This window comes from Zalophus californianus, chromosome 5, assembly GCF_009762305.2.
Source record: "Zalophus californianus isolate mZalCal1 chromosome 5, mZalCal1.pri.v2, whole genome shotgun sequence".
NCBI classification, from domain to species: Eukaryota; Metazoa; Chordata; class Mammalia; order Carnivora; family Otariidae; genus Zalophus; species Zalophus californianus.
In genome coordinates this window covers 69404088-69427399 of record NC_045599.1, presented here as the reverse complement: position 1 = coordinate 69427399, position 23312 = coordinate 69404088, and the positions used below count along the sequence as shown (strand labels likewise).

Below are 23312 nucleotides of genomic sequence, written 5' to 3'. Positions count from 1 at the left end.
ATAACACAGATGTTATCTCACACTTAATGGGCTAATAACTAAATTTCACTTCATTAAAATAGTCAATGACCAGTTCAAATTTTAACACACCTAATATAAGTTCAAATGCATTCCCATTGCCAGTTTTCCTTTTCCCAGGTAGTTGGGAAGATGGCAGACATTCAGACTGAGTGAGCCTACCAAAAACGGCCAACCACCTTTCAAAATAAGAAGAGTGTCCTGCTTGGAGAAGCTGGAAGAAGATGCTCTGTGATACTACAAAAACATCAGTCTGGGCTTCAAGATGCCCAAGGAGGCCATTGAGGGCATCTCTATCTACAAGAAATGCCCCTTCACTAGTAATGTCTCCATCTGAGGGTGGATTCCATCTGGTGTGGTGATCAAGAGGAAGATGCAGAGGACCACCATCATCCACTAAGACTGCTTCCACTACATCCAAAAGTACAACTGCTTTGAGAAACGGCACAAGAACATGTCTGTGCACCTGTCCCCCTGCTTCAGGGATGTCCAAATGAGTGACACTGTCAGAGTGGGTGAGTGCTGGCCCCTGAGCAAGACCGTGAGCTTCAATGTGCTCAAAGCCATGAAGGCCGCTGGCCCCAACAAGCAATTCCAGAAGTTCTGAGATTAGTTAGACATCTGCCCACACTCCTGAAGAAAATAGTTATCTTCCCAGTAAAAAAAAAAAAAAAAAAAAAAATCATTCCAATCGCCAGAAACGGAATCATTTTCTGAGAAATTTAAAAGATTTGAAGTGTACACAAATTCACAGTATTTTTTCCATGTGGAATGATATATATTCTACCTAAGTCACTCAGTGAAATATTTTAGTTAGAAAAAGCTTTAAAAGCATGACATTCACATAACAGATGCAAAACCATTTTCATGCACAAGAAAAATTATTTTAAGACTTATATAAATGCAAACATCATTCTAGTTGAGGGTTTTGTGTCATCTGTCAGAGCAGAGGGGCTCCTTGGGCTACTCAATTTGCGGGTATTTCAGCATGCTTCAGGTGTTTCCCACCCTTGTTAATCAAGTCTACTCCCACTAAATCAAGTAATGGAACAGCCTCAATATGGTTAATTCTTGTTCTTCAATAAAAACATGGTGCACGGTAACAACTATCTTTGACTCATATTTTTCCCCACTTGAAAACTCCATCTCATTCCCCCACAGAAGACAATATGGCCTTCAGAGATACCAAGGAAAGAAATTTCTCACTCAGCCCTCAGGTATAGAGATAGAGGGAAGGGAAAGTAAATTCCATCACACCAGCTGACCTTTGACCTCCATTTCCTTACCTATTATGAGCCCATACCATGTTCAATTCTCTGACTACCCAGAGTGAATTCTCACAATAAAAACAACATACTTTGAACTTTCAGGAAAAACTGATATTTTAGAACATTGCATAATTAACAGTTGGTCTTTGTCATAATTTCCCTACTATGCCCTGTCCCACTCTCACATAAATCTGAAAAAGAGCAAGTTCAGTATTAATTCCTATACAACATATTCTCTCTCTCTCTCTCTCTCTATTTTATTTTGCCTAATTTTCTTTTTTAACTTTACCTTCCCAGGAGTTCCACCTTTGTAATTACTAGAGAAAATTCCTCTGGGCCTTCAGGAAGACCATCATCAAGTATTTCAATGTGCACACTTTTCGCCATCTCCCCCGCTTCAAAGAGGAGCTCCCCCGCCGCAGGGATAAAATCCAAGCCTGCCTCTGCTGTCCCACTCACGGTCTCATACCAGAGTCTCACAGGGCCAAATGATCCACCTGAACGGATGACTGTGATGTTCACCTATGCAAGAAGCAGTTTTTATCTGATTTGGATGTTTAATCTACCAGCTCATACTTAGTTTTTATGGTTTCTGACTAAAGATTCTATGTTTACCAGGGTTATGTTTATGTGGAAATCTATAAAATTTTATAAAGTATATGTTAAAATAATGATATTAGTAGCAAATTAATCAATTTGTGAAAACTCTGGAATATGAACAAGGAAATTGAAACACTTTTTAAAGATCACTCACAATATATCTTGCTACATTAAGTCTTAATATTTAAATTAAAGCTTCATCCAACTTTCAAAAAAAGCACTCACAAAATAAAAACTAAAAATGATATTTAGGATTTTAAGCATTTTACACTGTACCCTTTGGGCTTCTTCCGACACTCGAAGTTGCTCCTGTGAAAAGGAGAATTGGCCGTAGGGAAAGTCACTGGCCACCAGGGTGATGTTGGCAGTGCTGCTGGGTCCACTCAGGGCACCCCCCTCACTGATTCCAGTAAGCTGAAACTCATAGGATCTCTTCTCCTCAGGAATGTCATCATTCAAAGCCTAGAGAAGGACAAAAAGAGCCATCAACAGTAGGATCTATACCATTTAAAGAAAAATATCTATCATGTCCACAACAACAACAAACTCAGGGGTACCAACCACCTCCGACAACCCCCCCACATTCCCCCACACATACAAGGGCCATAATGGAAACCAGTCATATTGATACCTGTATTACTACAACTGCTGCAGACTGTCCATCTCGCATCATCAGTTTTCCTGATATTTCAGCAAATTCTCCCACAGAAGGAGGGAATATCCTCCAGGACACCATGACCTCCCCCCAGATTGCTGGGCCACGAATGAGGCTACAATACACAAATGTATAATCAGTACATTTTTGTTGAAGTAATTTTTCCTAAATATTTTCTATGTCTTTCAACAATAGTTTTCATTTTTTTCAAAATTATGCATTATATAGCCTTATCGATCAACTATAAACCAAAAAAAAGTTTTATGACTCCAGAATAGTAACACTCAAAGTCCTGACCATATGTAAATTTGCTTGACAATAGTGGCAAAACCTACACGTTAAAAGGGGAAGGTTTAAAGGGATTTAAAAGAAAATATTTATAGACTTTTCACTTAATACATAAGGTGCAAAATATGAATAGCCTAACACAGTTCTCTAAAAAACAGCACTTCATACATGCAACACTAAAAGAAAACTACCAAAAAGATAAAATATTAACTCAAATTCAGGTACTTCACTGGCAGTTGTCCCACTCCTCCTGAGAAAATTTGTATTAAACAAAATTGCCTATGATCATACAACGTAGTTATACAGTAGTCCCTAAGTTTAGAACACTTAGAATCATAAAATGTTTGACCCAGAGGATTTTCAAAGGAATGATTCTGTAGCTATGACACAAGCTTACAGAGGTGAAGCAACTCTCTTATTTTACATAGTTAGTGACAGAACGGAGCCAAAAGCATCAGCTCTCCTGGCGTTAACTCAAGGTGTTTTTCTCATCATGGGTTGTGCAAATCACCCAAGAAGCAGTCATGATCTAACGTCAAGAGAGGTCAAGACAGAACTGTATGACCAACATGTTTTTGTTGAAGGAAATTTTCCAAAATATTCTTCATGATTTAACTTCAAGACAGGTCAGGATATGGCTTCAATTGTTGCCAACAATTTTTTCTACTTTTCACAGGATGTTACTAATACATAAAATGACAATGCTTGAAAAATATGTATGTAATGAGAACTATGCACTTACAGCATAAAATGCTAGTGATTTAAATAAAACTTCAAAATCTCCACCTAAGCAAAAAAAAAAAAAAAAAAAAAATCACGAAGCCCTTACCTGATGATAGCAGTACCATTATACTTTCCTGAGGGTTCTCCAATGAGGACATGCCTAGATGATGGAGCTATCCCAACTTCTCCTGATGTTCCCTTAGCTCCCCGAATGATTACTGATGCGCTACCTAAGTTGAAGTTGATATATAACATGTATGTAGCAAACACATGTATTCACTTAATATATGTGTGACAAAATTCTCATCACTTCACGTATTCTAATCTTATGTGTTAAATGCCATGACAATCATGTAAATTAGGTACTAACATTATCTTCATTTTACCAATGAAATTATTTAAGCATACTGAGGCAGCCAAGACATTGAGGCAAATAACTTGCCCAAGATCATATTTTAATGAAAGGGGTCAGGAGAAAGTGGGTAATAATTCCATTTTTGCTCCCATGATAAGTGAGTACTCTTCTACCATCTGCATTAATTCACTTCTGCAATAACAATTCTGTATGCAGTTCACTGCAACTGGCTATGTGGCAAAAGCAAGAATTCCTGGGTACTTTTTAATTTTCTGACTCCACTATTACTTATAAGCATTTATAAAAAATGTGCCAAATATTAATGGAAAGAAAAACCATACCAAGTAATGTGAGTATTCACATTAAAATTTAGCAGTAACTTAAAGAAAACTGTTTCCAGAAGCTCATATTAGGGTTTCATGAAACAAGGGATTGAAATTACCATACTCTCACTTTCTTTGCCAATGGATTAATAAAACCAAGAGTGGTTTGTCATATCTAAGTATGTCACAGTTTGAAATATATTATGAATTTTTTATATTAATATATGATTCACCCTGAACCACTGGTATATTCCTATTCTTATGTCTAGTTAGTCTGTATGTCATCAATCCTGACATTTAATGGGGTGTTGATAATTGAGTTTTAAGATGTATAGAAGAATATGGTACAATCATATGATTCCCTCACAGGTTTGTTGGAAAGTACTCTATACAAAAATGCAAAAAAATAACTACCTTAGGTATGTACAGTGATATTCTCTACAATTTTGACAATCTTTTTGGCCATGGAATTCTGCTTTTTTGGCCACAGACTCTCACATAGGATGGAGTCCTTGATGGTGAAGAAGAGCATGTAACAGTCACTAAGCTATCATATCAAAGTTGCCGGGCCATTTTTTGTGGTTATTATTACGTGTACCACAATGCAACCACTTTAGAAACATTAATCCTTTCTCTCCAGACCTAAGAAACAAATTTTCATATGGACCATAGGCAAATGAGAATTACAATGCCTATTTCTGAAATGTCAAAACATTGAAGTAATCACTTTCAGATGAAAATAGACATAGTAGGCTGAAAGAGATGTAATATGCTAGGTTTTAAAATAATATCTTATTGGGGTGCCTGGGTGGGTCAGTCATTAAGCATCTGCCATCAGCTCAGGTCATGATCCTAGGGTCCTGGGACAGAGCCCCACATCAGGCTCCTTGCTCAGCAGGGAGCCTGCTTCTCCCTCTCCTTCTGCCTGTCGCTCTGCCTACTTGTGCTCTCTCTCTGTCAAATAAATAAATAATCTTTAAAAAATAAAAAATAAATAAAATAAAATAATATTTTATTGTAAAAGTAGTATGTGACCATTATAAATATGTGTAGAAAATACAGGTAATTAAAACCCACTATCAACATTTCAAGTAAATAATTCCAAACACATTTATAACATGCACATGACAAAAATGGGATAACTTTGAACACGTTATAAAGTCTGCTTTAACACAATAGTTACCCATATAATTAAGTGTCTTTAAGTTTTAATGTAATTAAGGCTTTTTCTGCTATATCCTTTTGAATACTTACATGGTATTCTGTCATATTTAACAGGTCTCCTATTGATAGACCATTTAGGAAGCTTCCATATTTTATTTTATAAACATAATAATATTTTTAAAAAATCACACAGCTAAGTATTATGAAATCTTTGACATATGACTTTACCAATATCAGGTATCAGATTTTAGTTTTAAAAATTCTTTGGCTATAGTACAGGTGTGAAATGACATCTTCATGTTTTAGCAAACATTTTAGGAATTATAAAACCTAACTTTGTAAGTATTGATTATTTGGTTATATTTTTCCGAGTATCTACTTTTTAAGTTCCAAAAATGTGAATTTCTCTTACCTTTCATTGGAGATATTTCTACCTCATCAATTGATATTAACTGAATGGTGAAATGCCTGTCCTCCTCCGACACGGTATCATGAAGTGTGTGCAATACAATAGTCTTCTGAGACTCTGTCTACATCAAATGAGAGGAATAATAAATTTTCCAGATTGAGCCAAATTTTGGGTGTTCTCATTACTGGAATAATGTTTACGTCCATAAGCATTTTTAAAGTGTGCCCTTTTTGTGCCTTAGAATTACGAGCTGCTTCTAGAGCAAATTACTATATAAAAATTAGTTCTGACCATAAATCCCATTTAAGTTTTTAATAGGAAAGAAGGGGGAAATTAACATAACCTCTAAATTGTCTGAAATTTGACCAGACCTAGTGATCAAATACATGCAAGTGTTACAGAGTAGGTGGAAACGGGATGACACCCAGATGTCCAGCTTGGTTGACTGGTTTTGTCCTCAATCAGGAGAGGAAATGTTGAGAGAAGAATATTTCTCATGGTGAGATGGAGGCAATGTCTGAATTAAATTTGATTTCAGACATCTAGGTGTGTGTGTGTATGTGTGACTGTCCTCCAAATTGCATATGATTTTAAAAAAATCCAGATACATATGAATTCCTATGAATTCATAAGCAATACTATGGGGGAAAAAAACAAACACAAGTTCGAGTAAAACTACAGGAGTCCAGATGCTGACTATACCTCATCAAAAAGAAGCGTCCCATTCAAGGGTCTGAGATCATCTTTAGCTGTCTCATCTATGGTCCACTGAAGTCGAACAGCTCCTTTTCCTCCTGGGGACCGGACAACTGTCAATGTCACATATGATTCACGGTCATCAGACAAAAGAGATTCATCAACCATTACCTAAAAGAAAGACAATCCAGTTAAGTGGGAAAGAAAGGAGCAGGAAAAACAACCTTCTTACTATTTACAAGGACCAACTTTTCAGTTTAGAACTCTGTTCATGGTACAATCATGTGACAGAAAGAAATGTTTCACCAAACCCTATTTCCTTTTTGTCCTAGACACTCTGTTACTTGGCATTTCTTGGGCTCTCTTGCAATTAGGTGGAGCATGTGACAGAATTCTGGCCAACAGAGCATATGGGAAACGTAAGTAGGCTCCTCACAGTCTGGCCATCAACTTCCAACAAAACATGTAACATTCCTTTTTTCCCATTTGCTGGGTGACTAATGAGGACTCCAGGACCTAGAGAAGGACAGAACCGGAAAAGGAAAGAGTCTGGTACCTGGGACACCAGTTGGAGAAGAGGAACCAGGAACACAGATGTAGGACTCTTGCATAAAGGAGAAAGAAGCTCTTATTATGTTAAGGAAGCAGGATTTAGGGGTTCTTTGTTAATGGTAGTCAGGCTTACCACATAATACAGACCAAAAGTGCCCTCCTAATTATCTACACTTGGCCAATAAATCCAAATTTAAAAGAGGTTTTATTAACCTGACATAAACAGAGAAGGAAATTCAATACGTTGATTTACCTGTACCATTTATTTTTTTTTCAACAGTCTTACACAATTCACAGCGCTCACCGTAGCACATATCTTCCCCAATGTCCATCACCCAGCCACCCCATCCCTCCCACCCCCCACCACTCCAGCAACCCTCAGTTTGTTCCTGAGATTGAGAATTCCTCATAGCAGTGAGGTCATATGATACATGTCTTTCTCTGATTGACTTATTTCACTCAGCATAACACCCTCCAGTTCCATCCATGTCGTTGCAAATGGCAAGATCTCATTCCTTTTGATGGCTGCATAATATTCCATTGTGTATATATACCACATCTTCTTTATCCATTCATCTGTCGATGGACATCTTGGCTCTTTCCACAGTTTGGCTATTGTGGACATTGCTGCTATAAACATTGGGGTGCACGTACCCCTTCAGGTCCCTACATTTGTATCTTTGGGGTAAATACCCAGAAGTGCAATTGCTGGATTGAAAGGTAGCTCTAATTTCAACTGTTTGAGGAACCTCCATACTGTTTTCCAGAGGGGTTGCACCAGCTTGCATTCCCACCAACAGTGTAGGAGGGTTCCCCTTTCTCCACATCCCCGCCAACATCTGTCGTTCCCTGACTTGTTAATTTTAGCCATTCTGACGGGTGTGAGGTGGTATCTCATTGAGGTTTTGATTTGGATTTCCCCGATGCCGAGCGATGTTGAGCACTTTTTCATGTGCCTGTTGGCCATTTGGATGTCTTCTTTGGAAAAATGTCTGTTCATGTCTTCTGACCATTTCTTGATTGGATTATTTGTTCTTTGGGTGTTGAGTTTGATAAGTTCTTTATAGATTTTGGATACTAGCCCTTTATCTGATATGTCATTTGCAAATATTTTCTCCCATTCTGTCGGTTGTCTTTTGGTTTTGTGGACTGTTTCTTTTGCTGTGCAAAAGCTTTTTATCTTGATGAAATCCCAATAGTTCATTTTTGCCCTGGCTTCCTGTGCCTTTGGTGATGTTTCTAGGAAGAAGTTGCTGAGGCTGAGGTCGAAGAGGTTGCTGCCTGTGTTCTCCTTTAGGATTTGGATGGACTCCTGTCTCACGTTTAGGTCTTTCAACCATTTGGAGTCTATTTTTGTGTGTGGTGTAAGGAAATGGTCCAGTTTCATTCTTCTGCATGTGGCTGTCCAATTTTCCCAACACCATTTGTTGAAGAGACTGTCTTTTTTCCACTGGACATTCTTTCCTGCTTTGTCAAAGATAAGTTGACCATAGAGTTGAGGGTCCATTTCTGGGCTCTCGATTCTGTTCCATTGATCTATGTGTCTGTTTTTGCGCCAGTACCATACTGTCTTGATGATGACAGCTTTGTAATAGAGCTGGAAGTCCGGAATTGTGATGCCGCCAGCTTTGCTTTTCTTTTTCAATATTCCTCTGGCTATTCGGGGTCTCTTCTGGTTCCATACAAATTTTAGGATTATTTGTTCCATTTCTTTGAAAAAAGTGGATGGTATTTTGATGGGGATTGCATTGAATGTGTAGATTGCTCTAGGTAGCATTGACATCTTCACAATGTTGGTTCTTCCAATCCATGAGCATGGAACGTTTTTCCATTTCTTTGTGTCTTCTTCAATTTCTTTCCTGAGTATTTTATAGTTTTCTGAGTACAGATCCTTTGCCTCTTTGGTTAAATTTATTCCTAGGTATCTTATGGTTTTGGGTGCAATTGTGAATGGGATCGACTCCTTGATTTGTCTCTCTTCTGTCTTGTTGTTGGTGTATAGGAATGCCACTGATTTCTGTGCATTGATTTTTATACCCTGCTACTTGACTGAATTCCTGTATGAGTTCTAGCAGTTTTGGGGTGGAGTCTTTTGGGTTTTCCACATAAAGTATCATATCATCTGCAAAGAGTGAGAGTTTGACTTCCTCTTTGCCGATTTGGATGCCTTTGATTTCTTTTTGTTGTCTGATTGCTGTGGCTAGGACTTCTAATACTATGTTGAATAGCAGTGGTGAGAGTGGACATCCCTGCCTCGTTCCTGACCTTAGGGGAAAAGCTCTCAGCTTTTCCCCATTGAGAATGATATTCGCTGTAGGTTTTTCGTAGATGGCTTTTATGATATTGAGGTATGTACCCTCTATCCCTATACTCTGAAGAGTTTTGATCAAGAAAGGATGCTGTACTTTGTCAAATGCTTTTTCTGCATCTATTGAGAGGATCCTATGATTCTTGTTCTTTCTTTTGTTAATGTATTGTATCACGTTGATTGATTTGCGGATGTTGAACCAGCCTTGCAGCCCAGGGATAAATCCCACTTGGTCATGGTGAATAATCCTTTTAATGTACTGTTGGATCCTATTGGCTAGTATTTTGGTGAGAATTTTTGCATCCATGTTCATCAAGGATATTGGTCTGTAATTCTCCTTTTTGATGGGATCTTTGTCTGGTTTTGGGATCAATGTACCATTTATTTTTTACACGTGAACCTTATTAAGAGACTTGGTTTAACTGAATTGCATATACTGACTCTGTGAAGCAAAGTCCAAACTGAGCCTATAATATCTGCCTGTTATGTAAATATAAAAATATAACACAATGCTTTCCATTTTTAAGACAGACAGACAGACACTTAAATGTCTAATACAATGGGTTTTTTCATAAGATTTTGTACTGGTGCCTAGGGCAGAGATTTAGAGCCAACTAATATTTATTGAGCTTCTATTATATGTCAGTTCTGGCATAATCTCTATCTCACTTAAGCCTCACAGAAACTCTAAGAAATCTGGGAGCTAGATCTATGCACATATTTGGAGAAGAGGAGCCTCCTCTGTGCTTCCAATGTTCTGACTCCACATCCAGTAGTATTCATACCACTCCTCAGAGAAGAAAAATAGTAAATAAGAAGCAAACCAAGTGAGAAAGGAAAAACCCCCACTATAAACTTGTAATCTGTAGATAAGTCCTTTTTGCTTCCAAAGATAACATTTGAGTTGAGGTGTTACAAGCAGATTTCTTGAGCCTCTGCTACGGCCAGTACTTTGGTAGACTTACCATATTGCCCTTGGGAGCAGCTTATTCGTTTGACAGATTTACACTAACAATCTTTCCTCGATATTCTTCAGTTCTAAATCTAACATTTCATCAGATAATGCTAACAAAATATTCACTGTATGCACAATACTGTGTATCTCAGATACATGTTAAAAGACAAATTCTGTGTTATCAAGAGCCTTTGGCTGTAAGAAACATAGAATATAAAAGAAGGAGCCACACTGGGCTGGGCAACAAGCTGCTCCTGATACTACAATGATTAAAAATAGCGACGGACGGGCGCCTGGGTGGCTCAGTTGGTTAAGCGACTGCCTTCGGCTCAGGTCATGATCCTGGAGTCCCAGGATCGAGTCCCACATCGGGCTCCCTGCTCGGCGGGGAGTCTGCTTCTCCCTCTGACCCTCTTCCCTCTCGTGCTCTCTCTCATTCTCTCTCTCTAATAAATAAATAAAATCTTTAAAAAAAAATAGCGACGGACACCTTGAGTGTACAGCTCAGTTATAAGTGCTTTACGTACAGCAACTCATTTCCTCGTCACGAGGCTTATGAGAAATAACACAGGGATTGGGTGGCCTCATCCTTACTTTGGCATTGCAAGACAAATTGGAAATTTGAAGTTATTACAAGAAGATATCAGTTCCCAGACCAAGAATGCACTAAAATTGATGACAGCAGTTCAGATAAAATGAATAAACAAAAATTATTTATGAATAGAAATGTAACTCTTCATTTTCCCTGACAGCAAAGGAAGCTTGTAAACATACAGTCTAATGCCTGAGTCCAAAAGCATGATCAAGTTAAAAGTAACAACATTAGTTTAAGGTTTTCCCACTGAAGATTTGACTGAAACCCTGAACTTTATCTAACCTCAGAAGCTAATAGAGACATGTTATAAAAATTAAATTACATATTTATATGGATTAAAATACTTTTCACATATGCAAAGAAAAAAGCATTGTTGGAAATACAACAAAATATTAATGATGTCCATATCTCAGGTTAATAATGTCATGGATACTTTTTACTCTCTTCTTTACATTAATAGTTTTATGTTTCCCAGACTTTCCATTTTGCTGAACAAACATTCACAGCCACTCTCTTGTGAATCTACCACTCCTTACAAACACTTCTGCTTATTCCTTCCCCAAGAGAGTCTCACTAGGCTATAGCAGAAGTGTGTCCTGTCCCTCTTATGGTTCCCATTCTCTTAGGAAACTGAAATTTCAATAATCAAGTCATTAGGCAATTATTAGTGCTTATTTTAATTCTGGAGCATCTGGGAAGCCCAGCCCTAATGGGCAAGCTGTAGGTCTAGCCTGGTATCCACAGAACAATAAAGACAATGAGCATTAGAGCAAACTGTTTATTATTTAAAATGATCTATGATGAATTATTGATTCCCTGTAAGTGATCAAATACAGAGAATGGTGACCTACAGAGCCAGAAAAGTTGTGTATATTGGAATTATCTGCATATATTTATGATTATTTCATCTTGGAATTTCCTTTGAGAGATAAAGTCTTAAAAATTATAAGATCATCATGTATAATTATGATATAGTTTTAAGAACTCATTTTATATTTAAGATGTAGAGGTCATTTAGTACTAACCACCAAATCTGGCTGCATAAATGATTTGTTAAGATTTTTTTCTTCCTCTGCAGTTGAAGTGATAATAATAATTGGTTTCTCTCTTGCAAGTCTTGGAAGGAGACAGCCAGTGGGGAGTAAGAGGGAAGAAAGAAGAAATACAAACACTTAACGCTGGGGTGACTGTGGTGTTTTGTTCAATATAAGTCAAAAGAGAGTACCAGAGGGTGGGCAAAATAAATTCGGCTCCCCTCGCCCCCAGCTAAATGTATCCTAGTGTGTAACACTTAGATCCATGACAGAATCCTCCCTTGTGACCAGGATAGGGGTCTGGCAGCAAGGCAGGCTGAGAACAGAACATATGGACAAAAAGCAGATCTGGTCTATATTACCCAATAAAAAAGAATTTGTTCCCCCTTGTAAATACCTGATGTAAGAGTACTCATTACTGTCAAACACAGATGAGAGGACCAGCACTTAATTCAATAGCCAACTCTAAGTACTCTTGAGCAGAGAATCATGAGGGGTAATAGTTTTTTTAAAAAATGAAAGGCATCTTTCTTCTAAAAATTACAAAAAAATTTAGCCTGAGAGAAGGCACCCTCCCCCCATATATATAACTTACAGTCTTTTCTTCAAATCCAAATACTCCAAATGGAGAATCATTTTGTGGAATAATAACAGTTAGCACATCATCATCACCAAGCCTGCCACCTCCAGCCACCCTGATTAAGGAAATATTGAATGTCTCCATGAGTTCAAGTTCAGCATCATCAATTATGGTAATTTCTATCATTGCAGTAACCTACAAAAGAAAGAAGGAAGAAAGAAGGAAAAAAGGGAGAGAGAGAAGAAGGGAGGGAGGGAGGGTAAGAGGCAAGGAGGATATAATGTAATAGCAATTTTCGATCATATATAAATAAACTTTTGGTGACAGAACATAGTACAAAAAAGTATTTTTTGTCCTATTATGTTTAAAATACTATTTTAAGGTTATATATATTATAGAGTATTTTGAAGTCAGAAATTTATAGTCTATTATTTTCAAGATAAAGGAAATTACATATGTAATAAAATATAGTGTTATTTATGTATACAAAAAGCAGCAAAGCCTGATTCTTGAACAAAAATATTTAAAATTGCCATACAGGCTGTAATAACCATTGCACAAACATAAACCATAGAAATTATCATTGTTTTTGGCAGTTAGAATAAATCCCTTTGGTTTCAAATATCACTCTTATAATGTAAAAACAAGGTAGGAAGAAAACCCAAATCTGCTCTGCTTACATGTTTATGATCAGAATGTCATTCATTTGTCTGGTCCATATTAAACATTTTTATAACTTATAAATAAGTAAAACTTGGTCCAGCTTGTGATTTCACTATTGGTCATAAAAATATTCCAGTTGTGGGTCGCCTGGTAGGTCAGTCGGTTGAGCTCTGCTTTCAGGTCAGGTCATGATCTCAGTGTCCTGGGATCGAGCTCCGCATCAGGCTCCCTGCTCAGTGTAGAGTCAGCTTGTCTCCCTCTTTCTCTGCCCCTCTCCTGCTTGTGCTCGCTCACATCTCTCTCTCTCTCAATTAAATAAATAAATCTTTAAAAAAATATTCCAGTTGTATCTCCACATTTAAAATCTTTTCTATATCTTGGAGGGAAATTCCAGTATTTTGACAAAGATGTTTACCAGAAAATGAAGTTTTTCTACCTAAATCTACCTAAAACCTTTAATAAAAGAGCAAAGTGAGAAATCTGGATTTAAACTCAAGGGCAGAAACCTGAACAAAATCAAATGTTGAAATGGAAGCTTATTAAAATGTCTGCACCTCAACTCTGTACTGTAAAAAACAGAATACCTACCCTAGAGAATGTTAACTTTAAGAATGATGATGATCTTAAGACACTGTTAAATAACAGACTTCAACCTCATACACAAAATAAAATGCTGGTAATATAAGTAAAGGTGGAAGGCTATTTCAATGAAAAATCAATGTATTTGTTTCTACTTTGAGTGTAAAAATCTATATTTCCCCTCCTTTTAGTAAGAAATGTTTTAAAGTTCTAAATTTGTTAAAAATTCATGATTTCAAATATTAACAACAAAGACCATTTTGCATAGGAAAGTCTAGATCTATATGTTTATTTTTCAGCAGCAACTAATAAGTTGATGCGTACTATACAAATTTGTCTCAACAAAATCAGACTTTGTGTGGGTGGATACTGCCATTTGAAGCTATTAACATTTTCATGGTTGTTCACACACTTTTTCCATTTATTGATTTAAAATTTTTTGAAAAGGTTTATACTTACATATTACAAAATGCTCAATTTGCAAAACATAACTCTTAGAAAATACTTTGGCTCAAATCTAAAACAATGTTGTTCAATTTTTAATTGAATAGTTTTAATTATTTTGTCTCTTTTCTATCATTTTAAAAAGTCTGTTTTATTATAACAAAAAATTGGGGCTATTAAAAGTAATAAATGTGCACACCTGTAGTGCAAAACCAAGTAAATATCTATACTGATAAGAAATAAATAGATAGGGACGCCTGGGTGGCTCAGTCAGTTAAGTGTCTGCCTTTGGCTCAGGTTATGATCCCAGGGTCATGGGATCGAGTCCAGCATCGGGATCCTTGCTCAGTGGGGAGTCTGCTTCTCCCTCTGCCTGCTGCTCCTCCTGCTTGTGCTCTCCTCTCTCTCCCACTCTCTCACAAATAAAATCTTTTATAAAAAAAAATAAATAAATAGAATGTATTAACCTAAAATTCATAGGAATAGTGAAGTTCACCAGGCACTTTTTTTAAAATTCATTCTTAGGCACTTCTAAGTCATTTATTACCCTCCTTTAACTTCTGCTTAAAATAGAATCAGGTGGGGGAGTTCAGAAAAGGGTAAGATTCTTGCCTCTTCATATTCTCTTCCATGTCTGTTAATAAATTATAACATGTTAACTCATAATAATTCTGTTTGGCTTGATATACAAAGTATAATACATTTAGCAGTCACTAATGCACATTCATTTGGTGGATATCTATAAAATGTTTGAAGTACAACCAAAAATTGCTAATATGTTTGTGATTAGCATACTTGTTTATCTGCAAATTCAAGAATCCCATGAGATGGCTTAAAGTCTTCCAGGCCAGCAGTGTCCACTGTTGCTTTCCAATAAACATTGACAGCCCCAAAGCTTCCAGCCAGCCGGACTACAGGAACTTGAAGAACATTCAGGGGTGGAGGCACCTCATAGGCAGTAATAACTCCACTGATATCCTTTAGGTAAAGAATATAAGTTAAAATACCAGACAAATTAACTTCTTATATGTCATCACTTTTTAAATTTATTATTTCTTCTTCTATTTCACCCTTCAAAGTAGAAATCAATAATCAGATATAAATGCGTGTAATTGGTGTTCAAAATTCTTACATTTCTTAAAAGTTTTTAAACTTATTTATTCATTTAAGCAATCTCTACACCCAACATGGGGCTTGAACTCACAACCTGGAGATCAAGAATCGCCTGCTCTTCTGACTAAGCCAGCCAGGCGCCTCTAGAACTCTTAGGCTTCAATTTAATGAAAATAAACTTGCTTAATCCTTTGGTCTAACACAAAGAGAACTAAGAATTAGTCTATAAGACAAATTTTAAGACAGGTATTTAATAAATATCTAGAAGCAAAGCCAATTACTTTGCAGAAAATATATGACATTGGCCAAATCAGCAGGTAGAAGCTTCTGTACTACTATAAATATATTAAAGTTTATCTTACTCTGGTAACATGAAACTTAAAAATTCCTCTGGGATCATCATTTTCTTCAATCATTATCTCAACTATTTCTATTCCAGGCCTCCGCACACTTGGCTGTCCTGCAGAGAAGTCAGAATTCACCAGGTACACATCAGTGATGTTGACAATAAATCCTTCCTCCAACTCGGGAGCATTATCCTGGGGTGGGGGGTGGGGGGAGAACAGGAGAGAGATTATGTTCTATTTTCAAAAATACACTGAATTTGCCTTGGAAACCTGATATTTTTCAGTGAGAAATAAATGACGGCCCACAGGAATGGGTAGCTCTTTCACACATATAGAAAAGATTCCTTTTTATATTTTAATACATTCCCACTGACAACTTCAGAATCTTAGGGGATATTCAATCTTCTCAGTGAGTTTTTAATTGAAGCCTAATACTCATTAGCAAGTAAAATAATTTTTAAAAATCCATCACACAATTTTGACCATATCCTATCCAATATGTTTTATGTATATAATAGTGTCCCCCAAATTTAGAAGAAATGGCAAATGCTACATACATCTTAAAAATGAAAGCTCTAGACTTATAAATCTAGGCATTATCTAATATTTTAATTAACTTTTTAAAAACTGTTACTTTATTTCTTGATAGGTAACAAAAAATCTCAAAAGTAAAAAGAATACATAGTGAAGAGGAAAAGAAACTTCTATTTTGTCCCGTCCCTTAAGTCTTTTCTGGAATGTCCTTTCCGGAAGCCACTATTATCTACTATCACTAATACTGCTATTAGCAACACTAATGTTACTATGCAACATTATTTTAATAATATATATTTGTTTTTAATATTGTTATATACAGTATTGTAATATATACAATATTAGTTATTATGTAATATTATAAATAACACTATTAACTACTCTCAGTTTCTTGTGAATCATTACAGATACACACTTTTCTCTTTACATACATGAGAGAGCACTAAAACCAGATCTAAACCCTCTGAAGAATAATCTTGGGTTTGAGTAATTGTATCATGACATGAAAATACTGCCCTATCAAACCAATAATAAAAAAATCAGATTAATTTGGGCATTTTATTCATTTGCTCATTAGTTTAAAACTAACCAACCAAGAAAATAGTGGATCCAGACATATAACTAAATCCAATTCAATGCTTCAAAGGTCATTCAAACAATATTCCAGTTAGAGTACTCACAATTTTACACGAAAAGCAATCTTTTCAAAGATTTTTGTCTTTAAGAGCATCACATTTTTCTTTTTTTTAAATCACATTTTTATCTTTAAGAGCATTTCCCTTATTTTACATCGTATTCATTGCAGCCTAAACTTACCGGCAAAATGGCAACTTTGATGTAAATTTCTCTTATGTTTTCTTTCATTATTGTTATTGTTTCTTGTAGTACATAATCTTCATTCTCAGTAGCTTGATTATCGATGTGCAATAAGAAATTGGGTTTAGCTATCAAATGAATGGCAATGGCCCCAAACAGTCCTTTATTTCGAACAATCGGTAACTGAAGAATGGTGATATTCTCTGTGAGAAAGATATGCCTCAAGTAAACGAGATTCCTATTTGTAGTCGATACCACCACTTCAGGTGGAATATTCTGCACTATCCTAATGAATACCCCCCCAAGGAGTATATTGTGCTTTTGCCCCCCCCGCCCCCAAAGTTGTGCTGACAATCATTATACATTATATCCCAGTTCTAAACCCTCACGTCAGGTTCTCTAATGCACCCTCCTATGTTGCACATGAGCTTTAGCACAAATTGCTGAAAATCTTAAGAAAGTACTTATGTGCAGATTGACAGCTAATTACAACTGCTAAGAAGATTTCAAAAATGAAAAATTATGGGGTGCCTGGGTAGCTCAGTGGGTTAAGCATCTGGCTCTGGGTTTCAGCACAGGTCATGATCTCAGGGTTGTGGGATCAAGCCCCGCATCCAGCTCTGCGCTCACTACCAGGCTTGTCCCTCTGCCCCGCCCCCTCTCTCTCAAATAAATGCATAAAATCTGTAAAAAATGAAAAATTAAATACACAAAGTCATCACTTAATAACTTAATCATTAGAAGAAGAAGAATTTTGTTCTTATAGTGAGGTGTCTGTCACAAGGTCAAAGTATTTCACAGCATCAATTTTTTTATTTCATTTTTTAGATTTTTAAAATTAAATTTGCTATATAAATGGACAAAAAAATGCTTGTCAGTCTTCCCCACTGGTCTGTGAGGTTCTAATAACCTAAGACTGTGTCTTTGGTTCCAGAACACACAGCACAATTTGTGGCACTTACTAGGTGCTTCAAAATGTTTGCTGAATGAATAAATGAACATATTTTAAGTCAACTGCTCCTGTTCCCATATATACAGACATAGAAAGGCTCAGGTGCATAATTATATGTCATTTCTTCCATCAACTATTTAAATGAAAGGCCTTTGAAAGATGTCCATGTTTCTGTCTGGAACTTTTACAGGCTTCACATTGCATATTCTAAATAAATAATATATGTTGAAATATATTTGTTCAAATAAGTCAAATGGTCTTTATCTACAAAAGTCTGTTGATCCTACAGCTGGTATGAATAGTTATTTAGGCAAAGATCTCAGCACTAAGCTTAAAGGAAATAGGGACTAATTACTTACACTTCACAGAAAAATTATTCTAATTACAGCTTTGGGTTTAACAATTAATACCCTGAGTACCAAATGCATCTCACCGTGTTGCTTATTGTTCCCTATAACTACATAAAGGAATCTGAGAAGGGAAAGAGAACAGATAAATGATGAAGAAGAGAAAGTAAAATAAAAACCTGTCACCTTTACTGCAATGACTTACTAAAATATTAATACTTCTATTATGACAGTAACACCTCAAAAGAGTACAAGCATTTCTTATAGCACTATTGCTGCGGGTGTACATGATCATAAAATTTAATAAACAAAAAGTAAAAAGGATTGACTACGATCTGTCAAACTAAAAAAAAATAAATATATAAAAGGGATTTATATTCCTAGTAAACATTACAATTAAATTACCCAATAAAACTTATTAGAACCTGAAAAATATTTAATAACATTTACCTTTAGGCTCTGCTATTCTAACGAAGAGAAACTCAGAGTGCCAACCCACCAAGCCATGAGGTGAGTCATTGGGCAGAGTTGTTATCACAGATTTGTTTCTTTTCTGATCAATAGTAGCACCTTTTGATGGGTCCTCTACCCCTTCTGTGGTAATCCGAATGAGTGTTATGCTCACAATCTCTGATAGCTCTGGTACATCATCAGCAAGAACAGTCAGAGTGATTGTAGACAGTGCCTGGCCTTCAGAAAATGAAATCTGAAATTTTAAAGAAAGAAGATTTTTATTTATTTTGTAATTGTCACTGTGCAATAAGAATATCAAAAGATTAAATTTTCTTTCAATACTGACCACAACTTAAGTAACAAGAGGGATTTAAGCAACACAATATAATTCTACAAATCAATGAACTGTTTCTCATGTTAAAACTGGAAGATTGTTAGGAAAAAAGAAAAAAAGTAAACCATTACAGAAACTTAACCTGATTAAAACATGTAGCCAAATTGTCACATCCTAAAGCCTACATTCTATTAAAATATAGAGTACATAGTCTCTCTGGGAGTCTAAGTCCTGGATACCATATTTTTAAAAATCTATAAAGATAAAAGAAGGTAGCATACTAGTTTAAACATTTTTCTCTACAAAAATTTTGCCAGGATTGTTATTTCCTTTGGTTAAACGCAGAACAGATGTAAAATTTAAGAATGAATCAATCAAAATAGAGGTAGAGAGAGAAAGATAAAAAAGAGATACAAATCAAAGCATCTCTCTCCTCCTGTTGTGCCTCTATTGTCTAGAGTAAAATCCACATTTGCTAAAAGGCATCTGAAAGCCTTTCTGATAGGGCTTCTGTCTGCTCCTTGAATGTCACTTCCAATTGCTTTCCGCCTTATACCCTATCCTCTAGCAACATGACTACAAACTACAATCATTCAAACTAGCATCCCAGGCCCATTTTGTTGACATTCATCTCTACACCTAAAGAAGGCACTTGAGGATATAAACTTAAGAGGTTTATTAATCAAATCAGCGGTCAGAAAATCTTTTTCATCAAGTTTTACTGGAATACATCCCAGTTCATTCGATTATATACTGTCCAACACCTTATTGTGCTACAAAGGCAAAGTTCAGTATCTAGGAAAGAGTCGTAAGAGTGGACAAGTCTAAAATATTCACTACCTGGCTATTTACAGAAAAAGTTTACTGACTCTTGAATAACATAATTAAATCTTCCAAATATAGTCTACACTTAAAATACTATTATGCATTTAAATAGAAATCATTTTAATGTTTATATAAGAATATTAATTGGGAAAATATAATTCAGAACATACAGAACCTGATAGATACAACTTACATAGTTGAATAGATAGTTTTGGTAACTTTGTAAAGTAAATATTCAATGCAATAAAATTTGCCATAACATTTTTAAGACACCAAAGCTCTAATCTCCTTTCAAACGATACAGAAACCTAGAAATGGTGGACTATAACATTCATCTGTCTTTTTTTGAGATAATTTCATGAGAGGTCTTTTAAGGAACTCTTCAGAGAAGCATTTGGGGAAAATACATGGATAAATCTATAAAACCCGAGGTAAGTCTAGAAGACCACCCATCTTCCAATTAGAAACTAAAGGTTCTTTAAACTCTCTCCTTGTGAGTCATTTACTTCTCTGACTCGGTCTGATTCCACTCTTCAACCTGTGTCCCAATTTTACACTATCTTCCAATAGTAGATAAAGTGATCCTCTGCCCAGATCCCTTCTTGGGACTGATGCACCCATCCACCAGCTGGTGGGAATAACAGTTTTTATGTTTCTCACTGGGAACTGCCTTCAGCTGCAGTAAACTTTCACTCAAGGTTAGGCCCCACTCAGAAGGTGGTATGAGGTCCAGGATGGCTAAAATGGGGATGCAAAATCTAAGCCTCCTTGCTCCAACTGGAAACAACTCCAAAGGACTAGCTCAGTTCCAGAACTTCCTCACAGACTCAATCCCAGGCATAACTACCCACGGATCAATGTCCCCCTCTGCACATTCCTACCTTCCTTGTTCCCTTATAGGTGTGTCTCCCCAGGAATCCACCCACAACTCTCAATCTCAGAGTCTGTCTACAGGAAACTCAACCTACATCACTCAACAATTCTGATCTGCTTTTTCATATGTATCACTATCCTACATAGATTTGTTCCCTACTTACTGCTTCCATTTTACCCAAATCTTGAAACCACATTTCCATCTCCAGTTTGATTGGTTTTACCTTTCTGACAATGTAATACATTCATAATTTGGCCAACTGATGTACTGAACCTAAAAAGGAATTTTTTTTTTAGAGATAATCTTGGAATTAAAGGAAAAAAGAACAATAATCACAACATTACAACTAATCTTAAATTGTTTCCCTCTCTATGGTGATTAGTAGGAATCCAGTGCTGACATGGTCAAACTCAAACACTTCATCCATAAGGCAGGGTTTGGTCCCATGCATCAATAGTAACCATAATTTAAAAGTGACTCTCCTATAATTTTCTAAATTACATACCACTCCTGAGGTAGGAAATATATCACTAATACTTCCATCAGCTTCCCACACTACAGTTATATGACCATATGTTCCTTTTAAGCGCTCAACATTGAAGGTTACAAGGCTATCTTGTTCCATTTCTTCTACTTGCTTATATAATGAATTCTGAAAAACACACAGGAAGTCACAAGGGATTAGCTGAAATTACCTAAGTAGACTTTTATTCATGCTGTTGTGCATGTGCAAACTTCACAGTACTAAGCAACATGATACAACATGAAAACAACATGATATGAGTGACATAGTTTAAAAAACAGCAATATATGATGACCACGATTTTAACTTGAAAATACACGTTTGAATAACTAGTTTTTTTTAAGATTTTATTCATTTATTTGACACAGAGAGAGAGAGAGAGGGAGAGAGTGCAAGCAGGGGGAGTAGCAGAGGGGGAGGGAAAAGCAGGCCTCTCCACTGAGCAGGGAGCCCGATGCGGGGCTCAATCCCAGGACCCTGGGATCATGACCTGAGCCAAAGGCAGATGCTTAACTGACTGACCCACCCAGGCACCTCATGTTTGAATAACTAAAAGACTAAGTTAAAGTAAATTAAAATGTTAATCATTATAGGATTATTTTTACTTTGTCTTCTTGCTTCTATAAATTTCAAATTTCTTTAATGAACATCTTATTTCCACATTCAGAAAGCATACACTTTTTGGAAAGCTTTACACATAGTATGTCAAGTTTGTAGAAATGAAAGGACATAGAATCAGGAGATGGGGGATGTCTTCTTCCCCGACATAACTTCTGGCAACCCCTCTATGTCTTGTTTCCTACTTGTAAAATAAGTTTTTGGTCTACATGGCCTCTAGAGTCCCACTCAAATGTAAAGACATGATCAGAATGAGGGCACTCTTCCTGATCACTTATAAATGTCTCTTATCCTTAAATTCATATCCTCTGAAATGTTCTGCAGGCTGTGTGGTTTTCATGATGGTGTTTCATCCTTAGCTCCTGGTCCTTACAACTATTTTTCTTGCCAAAAATATCGCCTGCCCCTCTTTTCACCTAGACTCCGTGGACTTTTTCCTCTGTTCCAGACTGATTTCCACCTCCGTGTAACTGAACTCCTCCTCTAACAGTTGCAGCATCTGTTGAGAGCCGCTGAATGAACTTTTGTCAAAATTAATACTCCAAAGAATTCCTTCTTACAAGACCCCTAGTTTATCCATAAGCAATAAAGACAGACTATGGAGTATAAAGATTTTTAAAAATCTTCCCAGTAATAGTTTTCTTTTTCTTGTCTTTTTACTGTGGTAATCTGAAAAGAAATTCCTCCATGAATTTCTTACAGCTTCTAAAAGCTTCTATTTAGAATGCGAATTTGAGTAGATAGCCTATCCTATGGCAGTGTTTTATATAACATATTGTTACAAATGTTACATAGTAATAAAATCTTGCTCAAAGCATTCAAATATTCCTACAGAAAATATCTTGATTTAAAAATATGCATATGGGGCACCTGACTGGCTCAGTCAGTAGAGATACGACTCAACCTTGGGGACTGTAAAATCACACCCCACATTGGGTATAGAGACTTCTTAAAAATAAAAACTTTAAGGAAATAAAATAAAATATTGATGGGGGTGGAGCAAGATGGCAGAGGAATAGGAGACCTGGATTTCCTCTGGTCTCAGGAAATCAGCTGGATAGGGATCAAACCATTCTGAAGACCTACAAACTCAACAGGAGATCGAAGAAAAGAATAGCAACAACTCTCTGAACAGAAAAGCCACCACTTTCTAGAAGGTAGGATGTACGGAGAAGTGAATCCGAGGCGATATTCGGCAGGATAAACGGCGGGGGAGGGGGCCTTCTTGGCGGCTTCTGGCAAGTGATAGAGCAGCGGAGCACAAAATTGGAACTCTTAGAACTCAGCTCCACTGAGGGACATTGCTCCAGTGGCTAAGCAGGGGGTGGAACCCTTGCGGGACAGTGGGGTCTCAGGACCCTCGGGGT

The 23312-nt window shown here is 36.5% G+C and overlaps 1 protein-coding gene and 1 pseudogene across 2 annotated transcripts in view; one reads left to right on the top strand and one right to left on the bottom strand.

The window, feature by feature from the left end:
* Positions 1–23312, bottom strand: part of ADGRV1 (adhesion G protein-coupled receptor V1) — a 536135-nt gene that overhangs the window by 344725 nt on the left and 168098 nt on the right. For both annotated transcript variants that reach the window (XM_027605560.2, XM_027605561.2), the window contains 12 exons: positions 21310–21456; positions 18769–19024; positions 17020–17222; positions 15685–15861; positions 15005–15187; positions 12539–12718; positions 6506–6670; positions 5807–5924; positions 3659–3782; positions 2518–2656; positions 2163–2348; positions 1576–1808 (listed from right to left, as the gene is read on the bottom strand). In XM_027605560.2, the coding sequence (XP_027461361.1) occupies positions 1576–1808; positions 2163–2348; positions 2518–2656; positions 3659–3782; positions 5807–5924; positions 6506–6670; positions 12539–12718; positions 15005–15187; positions 15685–15861; positions 17020–17222; positions 18769–19024; positions 21310–21456 (2111 nt within the window). The remainder of the gene's footprint in view (positions 1–1575; positions 1809–2162; positions 2349–2517; positions 2657–3658; positions 3783–5806; positions 5925–6505; positions 6671–12538; positions 12719–15004; positions 15188–15684; positions 15862–17019; positions 17223–18768; positions 19025–21309; positions 21457–23312) is intronic.
* LOC113929041 lies at positions 151–625 on the top strand (annotated as a pseudogene).